The 19,624-nt window shown below is 37.4% G+C and overlaps 1 protein-coding gene across 1 annotated transcript in view; it reads left to right on the top strand.

Annotated features, from left to right (window-relative positions):
- Window positions 1-19,202, top strand: part of LOC129264474 (uncharacterized) — a 28,362-nt gene extending 9,160 nt beyond the window's left edge. The window contains exons 3-4 of the mRNA XM_054902359.2: window positions 8,061-8,147; window positions 11,749-19,202. Coding sequence (XP_054758334.2) covers window positions 8,061-8,147; window positions 11,749-13,092 — 1,431 coding nt within the window. The 3' untranslated portion in view covers window positions 13,093-19,202. The remainder of the gene's footprint in view (window positions 1-8,060; window positions 8,148-11,748) is intronic.
- Window positions 19,203-19,624: the final 422 nt, after the last annotated feature.

The following is a 19,624-nucleotide window of genomic DNA, read 5'->3' as shown; positions in this document are numbered from 1 at the left end:
AGAGTATTGAAGTGAACATTACAATCAATAATGATGGTTGCATGGTATGATTTAATTAAGTAAGCTCAGCTTTCCCTTATATACGCAGAGGTCCCCAATGGCTAGATTTATGAATTTACAGTAAATTACCAGGAGATATATTATACTTGGTACTTTTAATGTAATATATTTTATCTTCTATTTCAACAATTGATGAAAGGGTACTGAAGTGAATGTCATAATCAATTACCGTGTTTACACGCTACATTGGCTTTATTGTTGCGTGTAAACGCGATTAACTTGCATCGGCAATTTTGCACCACCAAAGTAGTAGGTTCAGAACCGCGAGCCGATGCAGAATCGGCTTTTTTACTACGTGTAGACAGAAAGCCGATTCTGCATCGGCAATTGGCGCGCATTCATTTACTTTACCATTATGACGTACTTCAAAGCGCACGGATCCAGCGTTGTCTTTATTATGACGTATATTGTTGGTGCGTGTATCATTTCAGGTTTTTGCCACACGAGCCGATTCTGCACCGCGAGCTGTGACGGCGTGTAAATGCGGTGCAAGATGAACCAAAAGCCGATTCTGCATCGGCTTTTGGTTCTGAACCGCGAGCCGATGCACGTGTAAACACGGTAAATAATTTGCTGTAGAAAAGAATCAAGTAAATGATACATGCTACCATGGTACATGTATGTGTAATTTGATCGAGTAAAACATTAAAACATCTGACTTGTAGTGTTAAGAGTTCTCGAATGACTGGTCTGTAATCTTGAATTGACCATAAGTACATAGTCTGTGTAATTATAGGGAATGTGTGGATGACAAAACAGTACATAGTTCTGTATATTGTAGGACTTGTATAATCCAAGGCCACTGAAAGTCATGGCCACAGATACCTGTTTCATCTCAGTTTCTATTTCTCCTCATTTCCAACAAAAGTACAAAATCTATACAGATGTCTTGAAATTTAACAATTGAAGTACAAATACATGCAATATGAATATTCTGTTATAAATTTGAAACCAAAATTGATAAATACTCATTACAATTGAAAAAAACATATGATGAATTAATAATGTTTCGCTGGAAATGTAGAGGTCCACTTTTGATTGGCCTCAGTGCTCCTCCCCCCTCATCCCCCTTGGAGATCTTGTGCCCTTTTATTTTTTTATTTGAGCAGTAATATAGAAATGTACAATGGAAAAGTGGCCTTGCCATATATATTAGCATTTAAGGTTGGATGGGTGTTTCATAAAGCTGTACGTAAGTTAACAGCGACTTTAAGAATGACTGGTGATCCTTTCTTGTGGTAAATAGTATACACCAAAGTGTTCATGGACGATGGTTTAGCGAGTAAGAAAGGTTCACCAGTCGTTCTTAAAGTCGCTCTTAACTTAAAAACAGCTGTATGAAACACCCCCCTGATATGGCTTGCCATACTTGATTACTGTAGTGATTGAGCTGCTATATTACTAGCTGATAATGTTGCTGTGACTGCCAATGGTTAGGTTATTTTCATCAGCAGACACCACATTATATCGCTGAGAATGTATCCATCCGAGAGTAGCTTACAGTAAGTTATTAAAGACAAACCTTGGGATTGAAATCAGAGATATGGTTTGAGGCTGTCTCTCGTTGGGAATTAAAAGATTTCAAAGTCAGATGTGACATTATTTTTCTGCTCATGGCAGTGGTCTTTGATTACATATTGATGTTATAATGTATACACGTACATTACACAGTTTGCGAAGCGTGCAATTGCAAATTCATGGTATGCATCAATAAAGACAGTAACAAAAATGCAGTTAGTAAAGTGTGTCAGACTTCAGATATATTGAAATGAAATGAACTGCAATATTAAATAAACTGTTTGACAAGCTTAATGTAGGTCTTAATATGTTATACTCCTTAAAGACTATGTCAGAATTAGTTTGGTTTCTCTCCATTCTGAGTTGTATTTATATACAGTGCGTCCCAGAAAAAACGAAACCGAGATTTAGCGATGATTTATCATAACTTAATCACAAATACAATAGACAAATGACCTACCAATGTAAAGCTTAGAATCTCCTCTTTCATCTGATATTACTTAGATTATTCCTCATTCACGCATGAGTGAGCAAAAACAATTTGAAGAAAGGATACCAAAAACTCATTTGGCGGGGGGTATCTGAATTTTAAAAAGAAAATCACATGCCTAAAAAGTTCAATATCTGCTCTTTAATTTGATACTTTAATCACAAAAAATGGTCAAGAAGTAAAAAAGTTACGTTCCCTCGAAACAATGCTTGTATTTCCATAATCTCATTAAATAAACGTGTTTTCACCGGTTTCCCACAGAAGCTATCGCATGGTTAACAAAAGACTTCATGCATGGCTGATCGTCAACAAAACGGAGTGTCGAGTGAGTTTTGAACGCTAGCCTGTAAAACCTCTTCATTTTATGAAATTATTGAAATTCAAGCCTTATTTCAAATAACCAGAACTTTCTTATTTCTTGACCATTTTCTGTAATTGAGGTATCAAATTAAAGAGCAGATATTGAACTTCCTAAAAATGTGGTTTTCTTTTTGAAACCCAGATACAGCCCGCCAAATGACTTTTTGGTATCCCCTCTTCAAATTGTTTTTGCTCACTCATGCGTGAATGAGAAATAATCTAAGTAATTTCAGATGAAAGAGGAGATTCTAAGCTTTACAATGGTAGGTCATTTGTCTATTGCATTTGTGATTAAATTATGATAAATCATCGATAAATCTCGGTTTCGTTTTTTGTGGGACGCACTGTATAATCATAAGAAAATCTCACTGAATCTTTTGCCATTAAGAGTGATTTGATGGAATTTGGCCTCCTCTTACAAAGAGTTGCATTCAGTCTGACATAAGTACAACTCCAGATTTTTCTCAACTTCTATTTTATAAGTTTTACAAATGAAGTCAATGACAAAGTTGCGATTGATCAGAATTGATCTTAAGTCCTTGTGAGACATGCCTGAATTTTATGTGGTACATTCAGGTTAATGAACAACGTCCACATTGCTCTTATCCACTGCTTTCATTATAAAATGTCCTTTCATTAATAGGAAAAGGGCAAACGATTTGTCATTACAATAATTGATGATACTGGGAAGAGATAATTCATGCATTCATTTAGACGAAATAGAAGTTTAAAAAAAAAAATTTTGCGTTAATGCATACTTTAAAGGTACAGTATGGTGTACAACATGTTAAGCGATGTCCTTTAAATGTACCTTGTCAAAAGTCTCTGCTACGTCTTTTAAGGGGCCATTCCACAGAGAGCAAGACCGCTGAAAGACCTTTCAAAGACCACGAATTTTGGTCGATCTTACAGAGGTCTCTCAATGAACCTACAACGGTCTTTGAGGTCTTACACGAGTCCTGACCAATCTTGCAGCGGTCTTCGTGGTCTTCATGGGCTCCAAAACTTTTTGAAACGGTTCAAAACAGTCTTACAACGGTCTTACAAGAAAATGGTCTTTCAGTGGTCTTTCAGCGGTCTTTCAGCAGTCTTTCACAGTTCTCTAAGTGGTCTTTCTGAGCCATTCAACAGAGATGACAAATTTCAGTGATCTTGAAGACCGCTGTAAGACCTCATCAATTTTAAGTCTTTCAGTGGTCTTTCAACGGTCTCCGTTCTGTGGAATGGGGGCCTTAGTAGAATCCTGTTTATAAAGGCATGATGCATCTTTTCATTGCGGCTTTCCTGCATTCTTCATTGATAAGATGAAGTGTGAGAATTGGTAATGCAGGGCTGCTTGCGTGATTCCCAGATGAAAGATGCAGCTTTGACTCTTGACAATGTACTTAAACTATTGCTATCAAAACTAAATGTGAAAGTAATATTTGATAAGTGGGGGTGTTTTCCAAACTTTATTTGACATACCAAGAAGATCTTTAAAAGAATACATTGGAGTTATGGAGGGATTTTATTTTATTGTAGTCCAGTCCATAAGATGCTTTTGAATTGGTAGGAAATTTAATATGCGTGACTGCTTTTTAATGATATTACCTCATAGATACATTCCGCTCAGTCCTTTTGTCCTTTATGCTCACACCATTGCTACCTAATGTAGATGTGAAAATAATCTTTCACCAAAATATAAGTGGGGAATTTTCCGGACTTCATTCAACATGCCAATAAGTTAATCGCTGGAATTCATTGGAGATATGGAGATATTTAGTCCATTAAATGTTTTTGACATGTTTAGGCAATTTAGCTTATGCTGCTGCTGCCTTAATTGTATTGCCTGCACACACAGCTAAGGAACCATTAACTCTGAGCTGCCACTGTCAGCTTTAGATATGAACATATTCTTTAATGAAAAGCGTGAGAATTACTTAAATGAAATAATTCTGTTGCGATGGTGGTTTACCTCATCGGTATGTAAGTTATTGTCAAGAATGCATTTGCGGTTGATTCCCTTTCAAAGTGAGGCTTTCAATGAAAACCAGAAAAGCATGAAAATATAAAGATGCGTCTGTTTTGAATGGATACGATTCTTAAAATACATGCCAATCATTTGTGGGAAGTAAGTGATATGTACTCTTTGCTGTATTTCACCTGAAAGTAACTCTTTTTTTTGCCTTTGGCAACTGATAACAGATAACACTTGAATGCAGACAACTTTGATAAATTCAGAAGAGATAAAACAGTTTGCACTTTGTAAATTAAGAGGCTTTTTTATAGGAGGAAATCATAACTTGTTAACAAATTTTTCGGCACCACTCCTATTTGTTTAAGATCAGTATGCTCGATCCGTAATGAAAATCATAAGATCAGTATGCTCGATCTGTAATGAAAATCATAAGATCATAAGTCAGAAAAAATTGGAACCAGTGGGATTCGAACCTGCCATCTACTGCTTTCCGGGCAGCGACTCAACCACCAGGCTATTCTGGTTCACGGCTAAGCCACGATGAACTGGAATTCAAATACCCTCGATCCTCTTCTTTCTGACTCATTGATATTCAAATGCCGTCCGCCGTGGACAATAGATAGTAAATTAAGAGGCTTTTTATAGGAGGAAATCATAACTTGTTAACAAATTTTTCGGCACCACTCCTATTTGTTTAAGATCAGTATGCTCGATCCGTAATGAAAATCATAAGATCAGTATGCTCGATCTGTAATGAAAATCATAAGATCATAAGTCAGAAAAAATTGGAACCAGTGGGATTCGAACCTGCCATCTACTGCTTTCCGGGCAGCGACTCAACCACCAGGCTATTCTGGTTCACGGCTAAGCCACGATGAACTGGAATTCAAATACCCTCGATCCTCTTCTTTCTGACTCATTGATATTCAAATGCCGTCCGCCGTGGACAATAGATAGTAAATTAAGAGGCTTTTTATAGGAGGAAATCATAACTTGTTAACAAATTTTTCGGCACCACTCCTATTTGTTTAAGATCAGTATGCTCGATCCGTAATGAAAATCATAAGATCAGTATGCTCGATCTGTAATGAAAATCATAAGATCATAAGTCAGAAAAAATTGGAACCAGTGGGATTCGAACCTGCCATCTACTGCTTTCCGGGCAGCGACTCAACCACCAGGCTATTCTGGTTCACGGCTAAGCCACGATGAACTGGAATTCAAATACCCTCGATCCTCTTCTTTCTGACTCATTGATATTCAAATGCCGTCCGCCGTGGACAATAGATAGTAAATTAAGAGGCTTTTTATAGGAGGAAATCATAACTTGTTAACAAATTTTTCGGCACCACTCCTATTTGTTTAAGATCAGTATGCTCGATCCGTAATGAAAATCATAAGATCAGTATGCTCGATCTGTAATGAAAATCATAAGATCATAAGTCAGAAAAAATTGGAACCAGTGGGATTCGAACCTGCCATCTACTGCTTTCCGGGCAGCGACTCAACCACCAGGCTATTCTGGTTCACGGCTAAGCCACGATGAACTGGAATTCAAATACCCTCGATCCTCTTCTTTCTGACTCATTGATATTCAAATGCCGTCCGCCGTGGACAATAGATAGTAAATTAAGAGGCTTTTTATAGGAGGAAATCATAACTTGTTAACAAATTTTTCGGCACCACTCCTATTTGTTTAAGATCAGTATGCTCGATCCGTAATGAAAATCATAAGATCAGTATGCTCGATCTGTAATGAAAATCATAAGATCATAAGTCAGAAAAAATTGGAACCAGTGGGATTCGAACCTGCCATCTACTGCTTTCCGGGCAGCGACTCAACCACCAGGCTATTCTGGTTCACGGCTAAGCCACGATGAACTGGAATTCAAATACCCTCGATCCTCTTCTTTCTGACTCATTGATATTCAAATGCCGTCCGCCGTGGACAATAGATAGTAAATTAAGAGGCTTTTTATAGGAGGAAATCATAACTTGTTAACAAATTTTTCGGCACCACTCCTATTTGTTTAAGATCAGTATGCTCGATCCGTAATGAAAATCATAAGATCAGTATGCTCGATCTGTAATGAAAATCATAAGATCATAAGTCAGAAAAAATTGGAACCAGTGGGATTCGAACCTGCCATCTACTGCTTTCCGGGCAGCGACTCAACCACCAGGCTATTCTGGTTCACGGCTAAGCCACGATGAACTGGAATTCAAATACCCTCGATCCTCTTCTTTCTGACTCATTGATATTCAAATGCCGTCCGCCGTGGACAATAGATAGTAAATTAAGAGGCTTTTTATAGGAGGAAATCATAACTTGTTAACAAATTTTTCGGCACCACTCCTATTTGTTTAAGATCAGTATGCTCGATCCGTAATGAAAATCATAAGATCAGTATGCTCGATCTGTAATGAAAATCATAAGATCATAAGTCAGAAAAAATTGGAACCAGTGGGATTCGAACCTGCCATCTACTGCTTTCCGGGCAGCGACTCAACCACCAGGCTATTCTGGTTCACGGCTAAGCCACGATGAACTGGAATTCAAATACCCTCGATCCTCTTCTTTCTGACTCATTGATATTCAAATGCCGTCCGCCGTGGACAATAGATAGTAAATTAAGAGGCTTTTTTATAGGAGGAAATCATAACTTGTTAACAAATTTTTCGGCACCACTCCTATTTGTTTAAGATCAGTATGCTCGATCCGTAATGAAAATCATAAGATCAGTATGCTCGATCTGTAATGAAAATCATAAGATCATAAGTCAGAAAAAATTGGAACCAGTGGGATTCGAACCTGCCATCTACTGCTTTCCGGGCAGCGACTCAACCACCAGGCTATTCTGGTTCACGGCTAAGCCACGATGAACTGGAATTCAAATACCCTCGATCCTCTTCTTTCTGACTCATTGATATTCAAATGCCGTCCGCCGTGGACAATAGATAGTAAATTAAGAGGCTTTTTATAGGAGGAAATCATAACTTGTTAACAAATTTTTTTGTCGTTTTTTTAGCCGTGAACCAGAATAGCCTGGTGGTTGAGTCGCTGCCCGGAAAGCAGTAGATGGCAGGTTCGAATCCCACTGGTTCCAATTTTTTCTGACTTATGATCTTATGATTTTCATTACAGATCGAGCATACTGATCTTATGATTTTCATTACGGATCGAGCATACTGATCTTAAACAAATAGGAGTGGTGCCGAAAAATTTGTTAACTAGTTTGCACTTTGTTGAGGCAGTGAACCCCAAATACATGGGACAAAGATATTTCTACATTCCCATCCCCACCCATTAAAAAAAATATTGAAAATTGCCCTCTGAAATTGCAAAAGAAGAAAGAAGATAGGATGGAAGATCACTTGGGGAAAGAGAGATTAAGAGAGAGAGAAAAAGACAACAATGGAAAGAGAGGGAGACTGGCAACACTTGTTTAAATGATTTAGGGTGTGATATTTTCCTTGGGTAGAATGAAATTTTAAGTTAAAATATCAAATTTAGCTTTATCTCATGAAATTCAATGTTTAAACAGATTTGATGAAATGAATTTCTCATTTACAAGTGAGAAAAGTTCACAATACAGGAGTCTACTGATGAAAGTGATATTTGTTGTTACCAAAAGTTTTCATGGCAATTAACTCATTTTGTTTTTGTCTTCACAGAATCGATACAAGAAAGACTGTGATCTAGCTGTTCAACTATTACAGTGTACGCCATCGGGAGCGTATATGCAACATAAAGTTAGCCAAGTAAGTTATCACCTTTAGTTAATTTTCTTCATCAGTTTCAGCATCATCCTCATCACCACCATGAACGTCATTATCATAAATATCATCATCATCATTTTCTTCACCCTTTACATCACCCTCACTATCGTGACCATCACCAACAATATAAACAGCATCATGATCACTATCACCATCATCATCATCACCACCATCATCATCATCATCATCACCACCATCATCATCATCACCACCACCACCATCATCATCATCATCATCACCATCATCATCATCATCATTACCACCACCATCATCATCATCATCATCACCATCATCATCATCATCACCATTATCATCATCATCTCTTAAGTCATCATCTTCATCACTATCACATTGCCATTTGTATACCTTCTTGGGTCCCTTACAAGGGGTAGCTATACATGTATAGCATCAGGGCTGGGAAATGTCATGTCCATATACATTACCTCAGATATAGTTGAGTAGTTCCAAAATCCCCCCCCAAAAAAAGCATAAGATCATGTCTTTTGAAAAAATGATCACCAATGTCAGAATCAACTTTAAAATAAAACAATCACTTTTTAAAAACTAATTTGTCTGGTGCTAGTTCAAGAAATCATTCCACCTTTAACACCCTTGATAGCTTGTATAACCGTACTCGGATAATCATGAAAAGACATTTGGAGCGTGAAAGTGACATGATATGTATAATTCCTGTAACTTGACCAAATGCAAATGTCACTTGTAATCATTCCTTATTTGAGGTTGTAAGAGCTTCCGTTGTCCTGGAATGATGATCGTGATACGAGTCCTAGACACTACAGTTTTCAAAGCACTTTTGAAGTCTTCCTGCATGCAGGGCAACTCAGTGTTCTTTGTTCCATTACCCCAAGAAGAATATGGAGTCATTTTTGTCTCGCCCTCCAGAGGTGAAGGCGAGACTAAGGGATCCAAATGTTGTCCGTCCGTCAAAAAGCGTATGATGCATGACTCCGCAACCGTAAGTCACTTTTCAACCAAATGTGGATGGTAGATGAACTTGGAGAACCTGCATGTTATGATTCTGTCAGAGGTCACATGGTAATGTCAGAGGTCACATGGTAATGTCAAAGGTCATTTTCAGGTCAACGTTAAAGTTTACATGCAAGACTCTTATGACACCTAACTCCGCAACCGTAAGTCACTTTTCAACCAAACTGGGACGGTAGATGTACTTGAGGGGACCTGCATGTTATGCTGCAGTCAGAGGTCACATGTTAAGGTCAAAGGACATTATCAGGTCAACGTTAAAGTTTACATGCAAGACTCTCTTATGACACCTAACTCCGCAACCGTAAGTCACTTTTCAACCAAACGTGGACGGTAGATGTACTTGAGGGGACCTGCATGTTATGCTGCAGTCAGAGGTCACATGTTAAGGTCAAAGGTCATTATCAGGTCAACGTTAAAGTTTACATGCAAGACTCTCTTATGACACCTAACTCCGCAACCGTAAGTCACTTTTCAACCAAACTTGGACGGTAGATGTACTTGAGGGGACCTGTATGTTATGCTGCAGTCAGAGGTCACATGTTAAGGTCAAAGGTCATTTTCAGGTCAACGTTAAAGTTTACATGCAAGACTCTCTTATGACACCTAACTCCGCAACCGTAAGTCACTTTTCAACCAAACTTGGACGGTAGATGTACTTGAGGGGACCTGCATGTTATGCTGCAGTCAGAGGTCACATGTTAAGGTCAAAGGTCATTTTCAGGTCAACGTTAAAGTTTACATGCAAGACTCTCTTATGACACCTAACTCCGCAACCGTAAGTCACTTTTCAACCAAACTGGGACGGTAGATGTACTTGGGGGACCTGCATGTAATGCTGCAGTCGGAGGTCACATGAAAGGTCAAAGGTCATTTCCAGGTCAATGTTAAAGTTTATGTGCAAGACTCTCTTATGACACATAACTCCGCAACCGTAAGTCACTTTTCAACCAAACTTGGACGGTAGATGTACTTGAGGGGACCTGCATGTTATGCTGCAGTCAGAGGTCACATGTTAAGGTCAAAGGTCATTTTCAGGTCAACGTTAAAGTTTACATGCAAGACTCTCTTATGACACCTAACTCCGCAACCGTAAGTCACTTTTCAACCAAACTGGGACGGTAGATGTACTTGGGGGACCTGCATGTAATGCTGCAGTCGGAGGTCACATGAAAGGTCAAAGGTCATTTCCAGGTCAATGTTAAAGTTTATGTGCAAGACTCTCTTATGACACATAACTCTGCAACAGTAAGTCACTTTTCACCCAAACTTGGGTTGTAGATGTACTGAGGAGACCTGCATATCATGGCACAATCAGAGGTCACATGGTAAGGTCAAAGGTCATTTTGAGGTCAATGATATGACACATAACTCTGCAGCCTAAGTCACTTTTATACCAAACTTGGTTCGTAGGTGTATTTAGGACACCTGCATGTTATTGTGTTTGGAGGTCACATGGTATGGTCAAAGTTCATTTTGAGGTCAACATTAAAGTTTACGTGCAAGACTCTTATGACAAGTGTTATTCCATCCCAGTCTTTTCACATGAAGTTTGGGTCAATGGACATAATATTTTATTATCATATTAGTGTTTTCTTCTGTGAATAATTATAAATTAGCTGTTTTTTAAAAGACAGCACTGTTGCTATATCGAATTGCGTAATGCAGGCAAGACTGCCAGGCGTTCCACTTGTTTTTTAATTTCATTATATTTTTTTGCTTTTGTATATGGTAGGCCTCAATGATTTCATAGTATTATAGGCATCAAATCCACAATTTCAATAAAGAGAGAAGTAGAAAGATAGAATACTTTAAAATCACTTGCTGTTCTGTTGGTTTATTGGATCTAAATTGAATGGTTTCCAACACATCTTTAACAGATTGAGTTGCCAGAGTAAGATCGGATTAATCCCAATTAGATTAGCTTCTTGAGATTGCCAATCTAATTACCCAGATTTCTCTATAGAGCACCCTTGTCAGTCAAAGGTTTTATAGTCTCTGCCAGAGGCTGTCGCTGTCATTTTACCTAGTTGCAAAGATAATCTCTTGTAGACCTCAGCAAGAATAGATTGATGTTGTTTTCTGGAAGATGTCATTCCTTGAAGTTTTATACCATCAATTACTTTTGCTTTGTTCTTGTTAGTAATACAGTGGGAGGAAAATGAGTACTGTTTTAAATATGTTGCAATTTAAATTTGAAAAAATAATGTTTTTTTTTTCCTTTTCTATGTATTTTATCTAATAAGTAAAAATAATTCATTAAATTTTGTGATTTATCATGATTTATAATCATTTAAAAAAATTAAAGTTGACAATATGAAAAAATTGGCTATTATATATAAGTCATTTTAATTTCTTTCTCATTAAATTTACATTGTTCCTTGAAATTTGTTTAGAATGCAGAGATAACCTCAAACTTTGGAAGAATCAAGTCTTATATATTTATGAGTTGATAAAATATACATTGGAAATTTATACTTCTAATTTTATGGCAATACTCAGCAGCAGTAAGGATGTAGTTCTAAGGAATTATATGATGCAGTGATTAATGATTTATTTTCTTTTTATATCTTAACAGCTTCCACAAGACCTGCAATACTATGTCCACCAAATCATGGGTGAGATCAACAAGGGTGTGTTCCAACCATCGCCAACATCTCCTACCGAATCCAATAGTAGCCATCCTCTTCTGTCAAGCTCAGGTACTAGTGTCTCTAATGGCTTGATTGCTGCCAGGACCTATAACTCCGTCCCTGCTCATGTCGTGGCCCGCGCCATGCAACGGAGGGAAGAAGAAGAGAAGAAGGAAATGGAGAAGCTTGTGCCGACCACGAGGAAGCGGAAAACTGGGAAGGATGGTGGTGTCCTGCTGCACGACAAGGGGACTCAGACGATCACCAAGCCGACAATGAATAAGAAATACTCCCTGTTGTGTGTGAAATGTGGCATGACCATGAAGGATGAGGAGGAATCCTCCGTGGTTTCAGCTGCTGTCGACAAGCCGAAGGAGAAGGAGGAGGAAGGGGTGGAAGAAAAGCCAGAGCCCGAAAAGCATCTATTGGTGGATGTAAGCATCGATGAAGATACGGCTCCACCTCCTGTTAATCTACTTGATCTAACGGACACTCCACCTCCACGGGTACCCTATCCCAAAGGTCCATCAAACACTAGTCTCCTGCTTGACTTGCTTGATGGACAGACAGATGATGCACCTGAAGCGGAGAAGACATCCCAGGAGCAGACCCTTGTTGATTTGTCTGACCTGGTTATAGGTGTCCCTGAGGATGTCAGCCATCCTCCTGTTGATAGCCCATTGAGTAATGCCACTTCCCCTCAGGATGCTGCAACTCCCGCTGATTCGGGCATCTTCGACGATGTCCTGGCAACCTCCAGTGCAACCACCCATACCTCTGATTCAGCTGCTTCCAGTGACATCGCTTCTCTTGAACCTGAGGCGGATGCTGCAATGAACGTGTCAAGACGAAGCACACCATCCAGACGGTTGGGGTCCGAGGGTGACGGCAGCCCACAGCACAAAGTCAACGGCGGTGGCCATTCCAGTCCACCACCATCACACTACAACAGTGACACCGACTCCAAGTCAGCCGACGGGCAACATGAAGATCCTCCAAGTCCTCTGCCAAGTCCGGTCAGAACCCCTGTTGAGAAACCGCCGCCAAGGCATCCGAAGACTTCACCTCCTCCGCCACCTATGTCGGCACCTCCTCAGACAACAGGTACATCAACAGCAATCGTCAAACCCAGAATCAATGGACAGATAAATGCTGGTGTAAGGCCAGGTAAATTAGCTAACAAAGATGGACCAATGAAAGAAAAGCCAAGACCCATCGGTAGTGCCTCCACCAACCAAGCTGCACCTATTGGGAGATCAAAGGCTTCGTATATGCAGACAAGTGTGTGACGCTACGCTAAGTCTGTGTAGATTAGTAATGATAATGCATATTATAATGAATGAAAACAGAAAAATCATGATTGCAAATATAGCAACTTCATGAGAGACAACTCTGATACTCATTGCTTGTTTTTTATACTGCGTAGTTCAGGATATCTCGTATTCGTGTTTAATGCCACTTTAAATGTACTTAGAAAACCAAACAATTCAGGACTCTTTTAACCATGTACTTCTGAATGTCATTTCCATTCCAAAATTTATACAAATTTTATTTCCCAAGGATTCATAAGGAAACTATTTTTTGTTACCTTCATTTGTTTCTATATCTTCTGTCTTGATAATCTTTAAAAGGCCATTTAAATTTGTAGGAATGGATTAACATTGTGTGTAGGTTGACTATAGGACTATAGATGCTTTAAATTGTGATTACGACTTCAGAAGGTAATACTGTAGAAGTAAATCTTACAAGCAAGCCAATGCCATCATAATTGTGTCCATGTTCTGTAATGATAATGATACGAGAAGTTACATATTTAGGATTCTACATTTTTGTACAATACTGCAGAGTGAAATACTCTGTGAAAAGTTTAATTATCACATGAATTGATATTTCTTTACTTCTCTATATTCTTATGGATGTTTCATGAGCATATGTTTGAAGGATTATTCATAAAATGAAGATGAATTGTTCGCAGTAAAGTTTTAGGGACATTCTTAGCAAGATAAAGTTCCATCAATTATGCATGCATTCAAGATGGAATGTACTTGAGTGTTTGCTTTGTGACCAAGATAAACATGTTATTTCCTTTCTGTAATAATTACTCAGGTAGTCAGTTCAAACTATGAATATAATCAGGTGACCATAATAAAGTACCAACTTAAACAAAATTAACCAGAAAAACACATCTATGAAGAAGCATCGAGGATGGAATAATTTAGTAATGCCCTTATTATATGAAACTTTCTAAAAACATGTTATATCTGACAGACTGAAGTGGTATATAAAAACCCACTTTTATAGTCATTATTCTGTTAGTTATGTAGTTTATTTCCCTTTTCCCATTTGTCATGGTTGAGATAGAGAGAGATGTATGTACGGAGCAACTCCTGACTAAATGTATTCAATTATATTTAGTCAAATAGTAAGTGCTTTTACGTCAATAACTATACGTATCTACCTGTTATGCTATTTCTTGTTTCTCCCTTTATCTGTATCTGTTTATTTATTTTTGTTTCCTCTATTACTCTGTCTCTCTCTTTCCTTTCCCCCTTCCTCCGACTCTCTGCTTGATGATAAATTGCCACAACATGGACTGTTGATGCATCGTCATTGGAACTGGAGAGAAAGGTCCTCGCATTCGAAAGAGTGTTCCTTGCCGAGGGCTGCAGGCAATCAACTTAATGGAAGTGTCAAAAAGCATTCTGCGTGCCGTTTTGATGAATCGCACGGCCGATCCACACAGAGAGAAAGCCAGCTTAGAGAATGCACAGGGAATTCCTGGGAAACAGTTTCTCTGTAGCATAACGCAGATGACATCGACCGGAATGTCTCCTGTTCTATCACCTATAGCCATGCAGCCCTGCATTTTCGTGGAATGTGTTTATGGCTCAAACCAATGTCTAGAGACGTACAGACATACATTTCCATGTGAATGCAGAATGGGAATTTCCTGGTATATGTGACTTCCATTGTGAGGGTTTGACTTGTTGCGTATGTATGTGGGAGAGAAAAACGGATCGACGTTGTCGGTGAAATGGAGATACTTCATTTGTCCTGAAGCAGTGTTCAGGAATGATCAATTACTTTTCTCTCTGAAACCTAAATGTCAACCCAAATTTGAGATGAAATATTGTGAGTAGTGGTAGGCATACAAAAGACATGATCACTACTAGTTTCAATAAGGACAGTTAAGTCTCATTTTTTTCTGTCTCTCTTCTGATATGCTCTTTGTGTGGTACGTATCATCTCTGTACTGTATTCCTATCCTTCATCACATTTCTATTACCTGTTTCAGTACCCTTCAATAAATGCAAGACAATTTTCTTTTTCATTCTTTCATTTGCTCCTAAAATTGCAAATGTATATCTTGTCAATAACGATAGGGAAATATGCTGTGAAAAAAATATGAATTTATTGTGTATGTTATGGATATGGCGTATGACAATTATGCTATTAGGTAATGAAATATGATACTCTTTTCAACGTATCAGTCATAGAAACAAGAAAGGAGAGAGATTTTTTCATGGTTATTACATTGTTATTTTCGATGACGTGTTATACGATATAGGATTCGGATGAGTTCATTTTAGCTATGCAAACAATGATTACAATGCCAATAAACATGGAATTGTTGAAAACAAAGGAGAATGTGTCTGGATGGCCAAATGATGGAGAGAAGAATTTTAATATTTTTGGTATTTTGAAAATTATGTTGTCAATTTCTGTACATATGATTGATTGTAAACTGATTATTTATACTTGGTAGTCTTTCATTAGTCCAAGGTTTTTATGCAAAGAAATTCCTGCACATTTTATTTTAAAAGATACAGAAGGGCACATTGCCCCTGAATACTGCATTAGCATAGATTGTGTTTTAAAGTTTATTTCTCGTCTTTATTGTCAGTTTACTTCTCCTCTTTATTGTCAGTTTACAGGCCTCCATACACCTTACGACTGGTTCACGATCTGATTTTGGAACAAATCACATTTTGCTTATATTCTGAAAATGCAAATAAAAATTATCTTTTTCATGTTCATATTAACTGAAAGAACTCTAATAACACAATTATGGATGATTGCAGGCCTTTATTTTGGAATAAACGCCAATTTGGTAGCCAATCATACGATTGCTATGACATCAAACAACTAGATATTCATTTCACTTTTATTCTTAGAAGGATGGTAGCATAGTCCCAGATCTGAACAAAAGTATATTGTACTATGATTTAGAACCTTACACAGTAAGATGTTCCAGGTCTCAATATTCACATCAAATTTTATTACATTTTATTCCAAAATCTTGTTGCAGACCAATGGTAAGGTTTGCGATAGCCTTAAGGTATAATACAATGAAGCCTGTATATGAAGACCATATTACGCCAGGGTTACACCAAAACCGAATTCTCCCAAATAAATTTGGACTGATTCTGCCCGAATGTGGCCTGATTTGGATGGATTTGGTGGATTCAGAAACTATTCAGTCTCTGATTCGGGAATCAAATCAGGAGGATTTGGAAGTATTCATTTCTCCCTTCCCGAATGTGAGAAAATTTGGGAGGGATTTGAGAACATTTATGGAGGGATTCGGCTCGTTTTGAAATATTCAAAACCAGCTGAATACCCTCCAAAATACTCCCGAATGTAGCCACGGCAAATTTCATTCAGGCCACGTTTGGATGAAATTTGGTTGGATTCTTGGAGGCATTAGGGCAATTCTTGGCAATTGTGCTCCGATTTAGGACCTTTTCTGGACTGATTCGCCTCTCATTTGATCTAAGATTATTCGGGAGAATTCGTTTTTGGTGTAATCGTAGCTTTAGGGAAACAAGAGAAGGGGTCTGTATCGAAAGGTTCCTGTCATACATGTTCTATGGGGGGGAAATTAGTCAACGAAATCCAAACTTGAGGTCTATGTAAACAGGTTGTCACTAGAGCAGGTTATGCGTTTCATAAAGCTGTTTGTGAGTTACAAGCGACTTTACGAACGACTGGTGATTTTTTTTTAGGCGCTGAAGTACATCAGCGAACATTGGGTGTATATCATTTACAACAAGAAAAGGATTACCGGTCTTTCACAAAGTGGCTTGTATCTTTCAAACAGCCTTATGATACACCCACCTGGGGGCCGTTTCATAGAGCTGTTTGTAAGTTAAGAGCGACTTTAAGAACGACTGGTGATCCTTTCTTACACGCTAAACCATCGCCAATGAACATTTTCGTATATACCATTTACCACAAAAAATGATCACCAGTCATTCTTAAAGTTGCTCTTAACTTACGAACAGCTTTATGAAAAGGGCCCCCAGGTTTGAATAATAAGGAGCAAGACACAATCTGGCATTATGTGTATATATTTTTGATTTTTATATTATAAAGACAGTAAATCATTAGTTGCATGTTATTTATGTCAAGGTGTATCTTGAGATAAACAAAGCAAATTAGTTTTGATGTTGTGTGATATGTTGTCCCTTAGTTTTGTTCATGTATGTATTCTTTGTCAGGCATCCTACATCTATACATACATAAAGGGGTTGGCTGTAGGTGGAGGGATGATCACTGTTTAGAGTGATTTGCTTTGATTCTATTCTATAAAATGGTAACATAGATACTAATCAACGATTGGTTGAATTTATCACATGACCAGTCAGTAATTTTAGCTAACAGGAACATTAACTAACAACCGGTACTATTTATATTGACTGCCAATGGTCTTGAGATGAGTATTGTTTATCAGATAACAAGAATCCACATCACATCTTATAAAATATATACTATACATAATTTTGCTTAGGCATTATAACAATAACACACACTTGTTACCTTTGAAACAGACCAACGCCCTTGTTTTGTCTCGGGCATGTTAGAACTGTTCCAAAGCCAAGGTATATAATTCTTACTAATGACCTTGATTGGGTGTATTATTTGTATACTACCACCTGCACTAACAATGTAATCTACATGTATATCATCAGACTTGCATGCTTTGAATATCAGTATTTCATAATGCAATTTCATGAAAGCATGATGAAATTTACCAAACAATTGTCTATGCTAACAGGGAAAATGTATTTCAGTAATCCCCACCAGCATACAGCTGTTTGATGAAAATCATGATTCTCAATTAAAAAAAAAATCATGCTCGGCTCTTTTACTTAAGATTTCAACAATTCATTTTGAGCTATAATCAGTAAATTCAGAGATATCTTTAAAATTTACTAATCACATTATTAATTTAAATGTAAAAAGTGTCATATCTAGCAGAGTTGGATACAATTCCATTTCAGCGGCTGTATTCTTTGTGCACTATAGCTGGTCCTTCAAAAGTTTTGGTCCAATTTGGACCCTGCCTACATTTGTACTTAAGATTGCGATTACTAACACATATTTATATTCTGAAGAAACATAACCCTATTCATTATACCAACCAAAGCAACACTAACAGTGTCCTAATATATTGTAAACATGTTTCTGTAGTACTTAATCATATTTGTGTGTGAAATTTATCATTTACTGTACTTACGTTTGTATTCAGTTTTGTTTACCCAAGTGTTGAATATATATATATATATATGTATATCGGAAAAGAAACATAATAGCAGGATCGTTTAGTTTCAATTTGATTGGCAAGATTGTATTCCTATTTTTTTGTTAACAGTGGACAATATTTTTGTATATAATTTGATGACGTATCAGAGAATTTTTGTTTTGAAAATGAATAACTTCATATTGAAATATATGTTTACCAGTCCTTCCATTGTATTCACTGGGACTGAAATAAATTACGAGTGAGGTGAATGGGAATGAGGTCATATGGTGATGAAATTATCCTTTCTGAAAATAGTCATGTATAATATGTGTTTTTGATAAATGTGAAGGGATACAAAGAATTGTCAAATGTCAAGAAGTTACACTAGAAAGTAGAATAAACAGCGGCTAACCGTTTTCTTTTTTAATACTACTAACATCATGCCGTTAAGATTTTTATACTGCTTAATAATCAACTTTTAACTAGAAACATTAGTGGTCAGGAAGTAGATAGTAGTAAAATGTAACATATTGTTTTTCATGCAAAGTAATAACTTTGTTTTGTTTTCATATTCAAGAAATGCAAGTTTTAATTCTATCAACAGGTGATATAATACATGTTTCATAACATATGATGCCAGTACACGTAGAATATATATTCTCTTCCCACGTACCACTGTAAAATATTACGACCAACAAACCATAGATACTAAGGCTCTTGTACTATTCCTTTCTAATCAACTATGTGATTGTAGGTGTATAAATTCATATTTCAGAAAGTCATTGATCAGCAAATGTTATTGTGAAAAACTGTATGTATGACATTTCTGCACAATAAAAACATGAATAATGTATAGATAAACCGTGGACGAAAGACCTGTTTCAAGCCTTGTTTGTCATTTTCCTTTATTGTTTGACAGAAGAATGCTAATGATGCATTTGTAAATTTATGAAATGAAATTAATTGAGTTTGATCAGTAAAGGAAATAATGATACATGTATGAATTTTGGCTAAAAACACTGTTTGCATTGGATTTGTAAACAATTCATGTTTTTGAGCAGCTTTGGGTCTGTATGCATTTACGAAATGTTGCTTAATTTCGGAACCGTGTGCCCGGGCTCGCAATTTTGGTCTCAAAAGTTGCACGAGACTTGAAAGTAAAAAGTCTGTGAGGGACGTGGTAAAAAAAAATTGTGCGGCAGATTTATCGCGAAAATGTCAAGGAGGGCTAAGTCTAGATAAAAATATGAGTGATAGAGAGGGGAAGGGGTGAGGAGATGAAAACAAGATGAAAA

The sequence above is a fragment of the Lytechinus pictus genome, chromosome 7 (assembly GCF_037042905.1).
Source record: "Lytechinus pictus isolate F3 Inbred chromosome 7, Lp3.0, whole genome shotgun sequence".
In the NCBI taxonomy this organism is placed as follows: Eukaryota; Metazoa; Echinodermata; class Echinoidea; order Temnopleuroida; family Toxopneustidae; genus Lytechinus; species Lytechinus pictus.
The sequence above is the reverse complement of the archived record's forward strand: the minus strand, read 5'-3'. Positions and strand labels throughout refer to the sequence as shown.